The 12061-nt window shown below is 41.2% G+C and overlaps 1 protein-coding gene across 1 annotated transcript; it reads right to left on the minus strand.

Annotated features, from left to right (window-relative positions):
- Positions 1–2712: 2712 nt before the first annotated feature.
- pgm1 (phosphoglucomutase 1) lies at positions 2713–11796 on the minus strand. Its single transcript, XM_080887931.1, has 11 exons — positions 11453–11796; positions 8702–8864; positions 8439–8582; positions 8100–8225; positions 7716–7906; positions 6759–6913; positions 6545–6660; positions 6315–6450; positions 5811–5994; positions 5328–5462; positions 2713–3467 (listed from the first exon to the last, which is right to left on the minus strand). The coding sequence occupies exons 1-11, from the start codon at positions 11696–11698 to the stop codon at positions 3378–3380; spliced, it is 1686 nt and encodes a 561-aa protein (XP_080744057.1). The 5' UTR covers positions 11699–11796; the 3' UTR covers positions 2713–3377.
- Positions 11797–12061: the final 265 nt, after the last annotated feature.

Genomic DNA, 12061 nt, shown 5'->3' on the forward strand with positions numbered 1-12061 from the left:
CTCCTGAAATCCATTGTCATCTCTACAGTGTTGAGCGTATTGAGCTCTAGGTTGTTCCGATTGCACCACAGGACCAGCTGTTCAACCCCATGTTTGTATGCAGACTCATCGCCATCCTTGATGAGTTTGATAACCGTCATGTCATCTGCTTCCTGTCTGTCAGTAAGTTTGTGATCCACAGACAGATGGAGGCTAGGAGTGGAAGACTTGAGGGATGATGGTGTTAAGAGCTGAAGTGAAGTCTATAAACAGAATTCTAGCATTTGTGCCAGGGCAGTCATGGTGTTGCAGGATGTAGTGCAACACTATGTTGACATCATCCACCGAACCGTTGGACCGGCAGGTAAATTGCAGGGGGTCCAGCAGGGGACATGTGATGTCCTACATCTAGGTCACAACCAATCTCTCAAAAGATTTCATGACTAGAGACATCCGGGCAACAGGCCTGTGGTCTTTTAACCCAGTGATAGAGGGTTTGAGCTGTAGCTGTAGCTACAGGTGGTAGAGCAGCTACTAACCGGAAGGTTGGTGGTTCGATCCCACTCTGCATGCCAAAGATCCTTGGGCAAGATACTAACCCCATGTTGATCTCCGATGCATCCATCAGAGTGTGAATGCGTATGAATGTTAGATAGGCACTAACAGTTTAGAAAAAAAAGTGCTTGTGTGAATGGGTGTGATAGGGTGAATGAATTAGTTGTATAAAGCGCTTTGAGTGCTCAGATAGCGTAGAAAAGCGCCGTATAAGAACCAGTCCATTTCTTGGGGACTGGGACTGGATGTTTTTCCCTGATTTTTAAAGACATTACTTTCAGATACTATTTATCTACTGTAATGTCTGTGTTAACTTTGGCATTTTTTGAACACTCAACAAAAAAATAGGAAGAAATGTGTTTTTTGTTACAGGGTGGTAACAAAAAAAGAGACAATTTAAAACAAAAGGCAGATTTCACAATCAGATCTCCAACAAATGCTTCATCTTTAGGAGGAGAGAGCCCACGTAGGCACAAGGAGAAGATGCAAACTCCTCACAGAACGGTCCCAGTCACCCTGAGGATTCAAACCCATGATCTTCTTGTTGTGAGGTGATAGTGCTAACCGAAGCATCACCATGCCATGTATGCATCACACAGAGTGCAGCAGAAGAGCTGCTCATTTTTGCACATAACAGTCAAAACTACCTCAGAATCTGATTACATTCAGCATACTAACCTTCAGCATTCTCAAACTACCTAGAAAATGAAGGTCAATCCTTGAATTGTGATACAGATGACTGAGTAAAAGGATCTCATGTATTTAAGTGTTACTAAAACTATTTCTTACTTTACTTCAAATACTTTATATTAACATGACTAGAGAGCAAAAAGCCTTTGAGAATAGTGTCTTTGTCTGCCACATCGCCCTCTTCTTGTATGAAAGCAATGAACAGGCTGCTCTTAAAAAAAAACCCCACACGGCACCATGCCAGCTCCAGAGAAAGCCATTTGGATATCTAATAGCTTTGGACCAGGTCAGCTTAATGTAAGCCTTATTGCGATTACCTGATGTAATGACAGCCAATCCAAATAGAGCCTGTAAGCCATTATGAGCCAAACAAGGGGAACACATTATGCTTTGCGCTATGTCAGCCTGACAGGGTCTGAACAATGCAGCATGAAAACGTTTCCACCCAGTTACTGCGACTCCTAAGGGGATGGAGAGGAACTGTTTAGGGCAGTTATACGTCCCAAACGTACCTTTGAAGACTAGCAATCAGCCTTAAAACCCCCCTATCTGCAATCTTAACGTAAACAAGAGATGAAAGATTTGAAACATTTACTCAGAAATGGCTCTTAATAGAAAACAGCGCCACGTGAAATGTTTTAAAGCCTTAAAAAAATGAAATAACATTTAAAAAAAAGAAAAAAAATCACAGGAAATGTGTATTAACAGTCAATTGTAACATAATGTCATCAAACAAGAAACTCTTTAGACAGCCGCAAGAAAATACAACTTGACTGGACAGTTAAGTCCAGCTCAGGAACTTTAATTACTTGCTATAGGCTTTGGAGGCATTTGTGCAAACAGGTAGAGCTGTTTGTGTTTAGAGTGAAGAGGAATGCCACCAACTTCAAATGTGTATCATGTAAAGAGAACAAAGTTCCCACTAATACAGTACCTAACTTCTCCTGATCTACACCCCCCCTAAAAATAAAAAATTCCATTTGCCGTTACATAGTTTTGGATCCTTTAACTTCCTGCCACTATAACTAATTGGTAGGATTACAGAGACCATTGCTAAAACAAGAAGACTTGCGAGGGAGGGAGAGAACGCATCAGTTTATACTTCGCTTTCCTCAGGAATGTCTTTGGAGAGGCATCGTCGTCTTGGAAGCACTTCAGGCTCGTCCTACAGTTTGGCTCGCGCTCTGCTGGAAAAGATCTCGGCGTTTACATAGAATAACTTTCAAACTGAACAAAAAGCAATCACTAAACAACCCTACACACACGCACATACACTTTCACATTTGCCTTTTGAATGCTTTGTTTTCTTAATCTGTTTCTGTGCAGTTACCACTTCTCTAAATACCTGCTGTTTTCAAGAAGAAAAGGTACAGTGCCGCTCCATATTTGTGAGAATATGACAGACGAATGAATGACAAGAATTTATTAGACAAACATTTAAAAAAAAAAAAAAAAAAAAAACAGAACAAAGAAACAGGACTACGGCCCTTTTATGTAAGGTTCTTTTATTCACTGGTGGACGTGTTGGTTTAACAGTAACTGTGGTTTGGTGTATCCCATTAGGCTAATGTGGTGGTTTTGGAGATCAGGAGGAGGAGAAGGCACCAGGTCAGTATGGGGGTGGGGAGTGGAGGGAAAGGGGTGAGGTTTCCCCTAACTGCTCAACTATGGTCAGTGTGGCACTTTTTCAGTTTTATGATATATAGTTTAGGAACAGAGCAGGACAACAACATTATTATTCCTGACATTACATTAAGCACATTTTTTCTTGAAATGAACACAGAGCATGTTACTGAAGCAAACTTGTTTCTAAAGTCCAATCTTTTCTTCATAACATCGGAACATGATCTAATGCATTTATGTCATTTTAAGCTTACAGGACAAGATCAGAACCCTCAGGCAGATGTTCACCAACATTTCAAAGAAAACACCATTAAAGCTCACTGGGTACTAGCACTAGAGACAGGAAATGGATGACTTTATGCAAAAATTAAGAGCTGCTCATGTATTCACCCTGCATGTTATTGTCCAGCTCTATTTCTTTAAAAAGAGCTAGGAACTGAAGCCAAGACAGCATTCAAGGGCAGCGTCACCCCAGACAGAGTGTCAGTATCCTGTTGCTGAGCATGAGCGGAGGCAGTGTGGCAACGGAATCATGTGATCACAGTCGGGCCGGTGCGTCCAGTCCTCTCGTGGAGCTGGGAGAGCTTGAGGGCAATGTCTACCAGAGGAGCCAGGATCGCCTAGACGAGATACATAAAGAACAGCGAACGTCGGACTTCCTGTTCAGGTCATTCAGTTTATAGAAGTCCTTCAGTACAAAGCAGCTTCTTCTGGTTCTGTATTGCTAAGCTGCCGTTAATGCCGCCAGTATCAGAGCTATGAGCAGAAACCTCAACTAGCAAGGCCCAACTGAAGAGCTGCCAAAATAAAACTACTTTGGTCCAAAATATGCTAAGCCCCTTTTTAAGAAGCTCAGTTTTAAGTGGACAAATTACTTTAATTTTACATTTAAATATTGTTTTTAATACCTCAGACATCTTCAAATTCTGAGTTTCCCCCCTGAGATATCCTGATAGACATTTACTTTTATTCAGCAACTGGGAACCACGGTCTTGTGATCAGGTGACTGACTTGGCTATTGAAGAATATCACGTTTCTTTGCTTTGAGAAACGTGTGTTGCTTTTGCAGTACGCTTTGGGCGGTTATCCATTTGCACTGCAAAGCTCTGTCTGTTTGCAGCTTTTAAATGAATCTGAGCAGAGACTACAGTCATCCTGCTACTTCTATCAGCAGTCACATCATCAATAAGCACTAGTAATCCAGTTCCAATGGCAGCCACAACATCGGAATTATGAGTCGTCTCTCCTTACTTTTCTCTTCCCACCATTGAAAAAGTTAATCTTGATTTCATCTCTCCACTTTTTTACCCCCAAACTGTGCAGACTTTCTGACCTTCATGGTCCTCAATCCAAATCTAATTTAAAAACAACAACCACCACCAGTGGTTTGCAGCTACTTGTAAACCTGCATTTCCATTCATTAAGGTGTCTCTCAATTATTATTATTACCAACTTTTTAACAGGCCTCACCTGGCCATCAAACTGCTTGTCAATATAGTTATTTGTGAGTTGGAAATCTGCACTTCTATCACAGAGTGATGACTGATTGATGTCAAATCCACTTCGGTGGTCTACAGAGGCAAAACTACAAAAAGTGTGGCCTTGCCCAACAACCTATGGGCTCAACTCTATATTCTTACATCTACTATTTTTTAAGAACGATTAAATTAGAAGAATCTAAAACATGACCAACATCGAACACTATTAACTGTGACAAAACACGACGCAGCGGATTCATAAAATAAGCGCTTTTTGTATCAGTTTTGTGTGAGGTACTTTTTCTTCTCTAAATCCACACAGAAAGGAGATCACCCCATGGGTGTGTAAATCAAACCCACCCAAAGTCAGCCAACTGAACCATTAACCTGCTGGCTATTTATCTGTCAAGCTCTGATTCTGAAGCAGTATGTTTCTGCTTATCTGTTCATTCATAGTGTCCAAGCGCTGAAAAGGATAAAGAGCTGGAGCAGAACTTTTTTCTTTCTTGTACTACATCACCTCCCTGTCTGCACCATTCAAAATTATTTTATGAAGTGTGTCTAGTTGGAACTTGCACTCTTCATTTTTTCTTACCAGTCCAGATAAGGTGCCATAAGTCAAAACTTGGCCAAACATCTCCATCATCTCATCTCCCATGTTGAATAAAATCTCTCAGCCTGTTTTTTTTGTTGAGGGCTCCACCCAGTGCTAGCTGGCCATCGTACACGTTACTGATCATTCCAGGCAACCCAAAAGGTTGAGAAGCCCATGTGAATATTAAACTGCTGTGATGTAGATGGATAAAGGGCTGACAACCTTTATAAATATCTTTTTTCCCCCCCTCCCTCCTAAACAATTATTCACACGCACGCAAATAAAAAAGATTCGTGAAAAAAGAAAAAAAACTTTGTAACTGTTTATTTTCCTATCTGATGACTTCATTGTCTAATCTTTTTCCTCCCTGGATCCAACCAGCTGGGATTACTCCTCTCTGTCCTCACCTGTGGATCCTGGTAAATTTTCTGCGCGTCCTTCTCGTAGCTGTCTATGTAGAGCCTGATGGTTGCTCCAGCACTGCCTGTACCGCTGAGACGGAAAATGACCCTCGAACCGTCGGAGAAGATGATTCGGAGGCCCTGGGAGTGCGAAAGAGAAACAAAGATGTAAGAGATGGTGACAAATTCAAATATCGACTGAGCAGTAACATGTGGTTATATAATGTACGAGGTGGGAGTTATTCCATGTGTGTATGCACAGGGGTATGACCTCATCAGGTATTTTGCCAGCTTTTGAAACGCATCATTAGCAGGTCTGATTTTAATATGGAATCTGTTTTAAATTGGATACAGACTCTTAGTAGCATCTGAAGTGGAAAAAAAAACCCCAACAACTCTAAAACATGAGGCAAGCGGAGCACTGTTGCAGGATATTGTGTAAATTGTGGACTGCAAATATTAATGGGGTCTGTTTTGCAGGCTGCTCACCTGGTTTTTGGAAACACTCCCATCGACAGGGTCTGTATAGGCAAAATTGTCAGCGATGGCCACCTCGTAGGTCTTATCACCCGATGAGAACTTCTTTCCTTTAAAGGACGGATCGAACATTGCCGCCTCCAGATCCTTCATCATCTTATTGGCAGCATCTGAGTCAACTTCCTCATAGTCGTACCTGGAAGTGAAGTTAGACCAAGATTTTAAAAATATACATAGGAACTCATTTTCAACTACTTTCGATAATGACACATTTTTAATCTGAAGAGACAAAAGTAAAGAAAGTTTAATTATAACTGTTGCACTCCACTTGTGCTGCATTTCTCCAATTTGCCACTGAAAGGCGCCATTCCTGCATAGTCTCAAGTAGAGTTTTTTAAAAATGTTTTGACAGTGGTGTTTAAAAATTCTTAACACTGTCAATGGTGTTTAAAAACCCTCATCTTTTAGGATTCAAACTCTCATTTCATAAATCGTAATGCAGGCATCTCCTCTGACCTGGTGAAAAAGTTCCTGCCAAACTTCTGCCAGTGATCTTTCATTATCTCCTCCACGCTCTGTTTCCTGGTGGCTAAGATTGACAGCCACGCAAGCACCGCCCACAAGCCGTCCTTCTCACGGATATGATCCGAGCCTGTTTATTAGCATAGAGAGATGTGATTGGGTGAGGGGCAATTCTTACTGGTGTCAAAGCTAAAAAAAAGAAAAATGTGATGACCGAGTCTCACCAGTGCCAAAGCTCTCCTCTCCACACAGAGAGAGTTTACCAGCATCCATCAAATTCCCAAAGAACTTCCAGCCAGTTGGAGTCTCATACAGGTCCATCTGCAGCGTTTTAGCCACACTGAAACACACAGATTACATCATATAAGGAAAAAAAAGATTCTTGATTTGCACTTTTTCCAATTTACCCAAAAATATAAAAACTGTTTTGGTTTTTACTTGTCCAAGGCTCCACTGGTAGGCATGCTACGGGCCAGTCCTTTGACGCCGGTCTTCTGGAAGTACGGGATGCTTTTGATGTTGGCAGCAATGACAGCCACAGAGTCCGAGGGGTTCACAAAGAAGCCATGTTTACCCAGCACCATGTTGCGATCCTGAAGAGGGGACAAAAAGATGGCAATCCTGAGCTGTGATATTACTTTATTCATTTACACTGTAAACACTGCAATAGTTACATCCTTTTTGCACACACCCTTTTCTTTACCTTTTTCTAATGTAGCTGTCAATTTTCTTGATTTTTTTTTATAATCACACTCTGGATATTTATTATTTGGTGATTTGTATATATTGTGCTATTCCTTATATCTTAACATATTGTACTGTTAAATAGTCTAGTCTGTTTTTGTTAATGTTACTGTACTGGAGCAACTGTAACCCACATAATTTCCCTAGGGATTAATAAAGTATGCTGATTCCGATTTGGTAATCGGCAGCAGATGGTTTAGTGTCAGTACTTCCTGAAAAAAAGCTTTTAAAACCCTTCAAATCCCAAAGTATATAATTTTTGTAAAACATTTCTTAGATTATATTGATAATTCTGAAGACAAGTTTACCAAATAGTTCTCGTGATTTCTTTGTTAAGCATTTGGTCTGTTCCTTTCATGAAACATGAAGCTGTCAGGAGGAAGGGTGAGGAAAACGGCTAACTAAAAACATTCCACATTAAGTGCTGTTCCAAAATTCAATCTCACTCTGGGAAGTAGGCCTAAAATTGTGATTGACTCATGTAATAAAGAAAATATAAACTTTGAATGAAAACTTATTAGATTAAATACATTCTGAGTGATTTAATATCACAGATTGATATCCAGGTCCAGACTTCATAACTCTGCCGCCCAGCTCTTGCCAATACAGCTGTTAAATGATCCTTTATTAGGGGAATGCTGAAGAACTTACACCATCACCATCAAATGCAGCTCCAAAGTCATATTCTCCACCTTTCATGGTTTTGACCAGGTCAGCAGCATAGGTCAAGTTGGGGTCAGGGTGGTGACCACCAAAGTCTTCCTGGGGCACACAATTGACTGCAGAGTTTGCTGGAGACCCCAGCTCTTCGCACACTATCTTCTTCACATAAGGACCAACCACTAGAGGGAGTAAGAGCGCCATTAATAAAGGATCACACATCACATGCTGCCATGGTCACTAACGGAACAAACTTTCCTTTACACTGTGATGCACAAAGATTATTTCCGTTTGTGTTGCCTGTTGGTAATTTATTCAATTTAGGAACTAGCATCCACTGTTTGAATGACCGATTTAATACATGCTCATCCCTACCTCCATGCATGGCATCCAGTCTGACATTAATGTGATTGGCTCCTGAAAGAAGCTCCTTCAATGCAGCAAAGTCAAAGATCCCCCTTAGCATCTCTGCATAGTCATCAACTGAGTCCACAATCTCCACTGAGATAAATCAAGAGGGAAAAGCAAAGTTGGCACACAAGTCCTGGTACAAATCACAGCAGTACATGAAATTACAAAGCAACATGTATTCAAGATTTGAATAGACTAGAACATGTGTTTACAAAGAGAAGAGAGTTCAAGACGTTGGTATTAATTTAACTAATTCTTCATCTTTCAGTTAAAGATAGGATTCTGCATCCGTGGGTCTGTTACCTGTGAAGGGCTTGAAAGTGTCCACTTCAAAGGTCTGCTTGCCAATCTTAGACAAATCCACTTTGAGGTCTGGGCAGATGTGATACTCCTGCAGGCTTTTGCTGATCTCAAATATTTTATTTGTAATGCCCTCTGGAGCAGGTCCTACGTTCAAAGTTAAACACTGGTTAGAAACCAGGCAATGCCCAAATATGGAACATTGAGCAAACTATGACTTGGACTATAGTGATTAGAGAAACAGTGGGTCTGTGCACTTGTCTCACCTCCGCTGGAAATGTTGTACTTGATGCCAAAGTCTCCATTGGGGCCTCCGGGGTTGTGACTGGCTGTGAGGATGATGCCACCCACTGCTTTTCTCTTGCGGATCACACAGGAGACTGCTGGGGTGGACATGATGCCATTGTGACCAATCACTAGGTGATTTATCTGCAGGCAGGAACAGATGCACACGTGCAAATTAATGGACACAGGCAAAAGTGTGTGTTTGTTCACAGCTCCAACCATAATGTAGAAGTAATAAGGGTACTGATGCTCCATGCAAAAGACTAAATTAAACACCTTTTCCATTGACTAACCTTGAGAAGGTTATCCACACCTTTCTCCAACATCCATCCTGAATTATTCCAGTTTTGTTATTTATTTATTTATTTATTTTAATACGTCAGATTTTGCAAATCATTATTGGAGCTAACCCAAAACACTGCTGCTGGATGACAGCTTGAACTTATTTCACCCATCTTTGCACCATTATACTGGGTAGCTGTGCATTTTATATTTCATTATAAATTTTGTTTACATGCAAGAGCTTGCAAGGGCTCGCCCCTGACTATGTTATTAAACTTTTTACAATAGTATTGCCCAATACCAAGTGGTTAGATCAGCTGAACAGCAGCTGTGAGTAGCACCAGACTGGCTCTTACAGCCAATATTAGGTCCTCTAACACACTAAGGGTATTCAAATCTGAAATCCCGAGCCGAGTAGCAGTTTATTAATGAGTGATGAGTCTACACTATAATGAAACTCAGATTTAACAAAACTGCTGCTTTCAGCTGGCTATAAAAGTTTGTCCCTGTAAGACCCTCAAAGTGAGAGATGTGTGTGCATTTATATATGTTTTAAATTCAGTAAGTGCAAATCTACAGTGGCCCTGAGAGGTCAAACATACTGCAACTTGAGAAAATATCAGCAAATAGGAAAAAACAGTTCACAAAACACCACAGGAGTAATTAAGAGGAGACAATAATGTGCATGACAAGTTGCTCTAAACACCTAACAGAAAACATATATGCAGTATTAAATGAATCATGCGATTGAAAGACATTAGCTCGAGTCTTTTTTCCAAAGCACAACATAGATGAATCCTCAACTTCTTTTAAGTTGATCTCGGTACATTCCTTCACATGTTTCAGTTTTCTGTCACCTCCGTCATTTTTTTATTCAACTTCTATTGCGTTTTGTGTACTTTTGCAGCATTTTTTTTAGATTTGTATTGTGTTTATAAGCTGCAGTGCATTTGACCTCTCAGGGCCACCATACAAATCACATTTGTTTATAGCCAGCTATATTATGACCTGAGCTGGCCCTGCTGCCCAGTGCTTTACAAGTGCTGCAGAATAGGTTATATTTTGACTCCTTTTATAGTTTTGAAATCATGGCATTATCGCGGTCTATTTAACCACACAATGGTTTGCTTTGTGCAATCACACGGGCAGTAGTGCATCTCTCTGTAACTTATGATACAATTTCACCCAGATTTCCTAATATAGACCCAAAATTACAAATGCCCACCAAGATTTGCCATCTTCGTGCAACTTACACCTACTTTCATTAGATGAACCCTCCATTTAGCAATGCTTCTTTGCATTAGCTACAAGAAGGACAGAGGCCATCTAATGAGAAGGAAGGTCACAGATCGAGGCTAGACTACAATGAATATGTCCTCTCAGAGAGTGAGGAGGTTACCTTGCAAATAAATAAGAAGGTAATAGGGTTTGATAATATTATGTTGATGCATTCTCACTGTGCATCTCTCATTTATGCACAAGACATATGCAGAGCAACGTGACCGGCTGCAGACCACGCCCCCCGATGGCCTAAAATCGTTTGAGTAACATCAGCCAGTAACCACACATTCAATGAAACATCACAACGTTGGCTTATCGTGCCTTCTTTCCCAACATCTAAACCCGTTTTGTTCCCTTTTAGAGAGTTGGGCAAGACGGACCAAGAGCCTAAAAATATATCCAATGATTGAAAAACGGCGAGTCAGGGTGTAAATGTCAGAGGTAAGGGTCTGACATGCAAGCGACCTCCTTCGTGCACTTTATCCAAAAGATCACCACGGTCAAGCAGGCTACCGGAGACAGCGCATGGAAATCCAGAGGGGGGATGGCGATACGTGCCAAAGATTCACTGACTGCTTTGGACCTTATGGAACAGTCAAGTAGTTTTCCATAAACACAGTTTGAATGAACTGGGGCCAATATCAAGGCGCAGATACAGGCAGGAATGTCATTCAGGATTCAGCGCTGTCTCTCGTGGTTAAGAGAGCTTGTAAGAGCAGCTGATTAGCCACCCCAACTGTAGTCATTGACTTTAAAGTATTGCATAACTTTACATGAACCCATTTAATATAGAACTGAACAGCACCTCTCGAAACATTTTAATATGCAGAACGTAACCCATGTTTAAATACGTATATTTATGCTAACAAGTTAATAATACATGACCTGACAGTAAATATTTTGAGCATTTGGTCGTTCTCTCGGTTAGCATTAAGCTACTTAAGTTACTCTAGCTTTCTATGTAGCAAACTTTTAATTTTTAAACTAACCAAATAATGTCAAACTAATCAACAGACTAGTTATTTAGGAATGCATCTGATATACTTGACAGCTAGCTTGATGTGAGCCTGCTAGCTTACAAGCTATTCTATAGGAACAGACTCAGTGAGCTAGACGCACACATACAGCAAGGACAGCAAAGGTGAACAACATGTCGTTCTGCTACTGACCCCGTTGGCAGCTGAAATCTGGACGATCAGCTGAATAGCGTCTTTCATGAAAAACCTCCCATCCCCTCCCACCACCAGAGTGGCCGCCTGGCGCTCGGCAGGCTCGATGACAGAGATAATGCTCTGGATGAAGTTTTCCGCATAGTGCTGGTTCTGCTGAAACACCGTCACCCTCTTCCTCAGACCGCTAGTCCCGGGCTTCTGGTCCGTGTACGGCTTGGTCTTCACTGTCGTAATTTTCACCATTTTTGACCCCCAGCGAGCACCAATGGTCACCCCTGTGTAATCCGCAGTCCGGTCCGACAAGCAGGCGACTGCAGTGTCGGAGCAGCCACACGTACACACCGGGCAACTCCCCCCTTCAAACACCCGCCCTCCCGGTTTAAAGAGAAAGGAGGGATCAAGGAAGAGTTCTTCAGTCTCAACAACAGCGCAAACAGAAAGGTAGAAAAGTCAAAATTCATACAGCTTTTCAGCCATTCTTGGATATTGCTTAAAAATGAATTTTTATAACTGCAATATGTGGGGAAAATGTCCACAGGGCTGTAGGCAAAACTCTAGAAACCGTAGGGATACGCCCCCCACCAACATTAAGATAAAGTTACTGAT

The sequence above is a fragment of the Rhamphochromis sp. 'chilingali' genome (genome assembly GCF_963969265.1).
Source record: "Rhamphochromis sp. 'chilingali' genome assembly, chromosome: 7".
Taxonomy (NCBI): Eukaryota; Metazoa; Chordata; class Actinopteri; order Cichliformes; family Cichlidae; genus Rhamphochromis; species Rhamphochromis sp. 'chilingali'.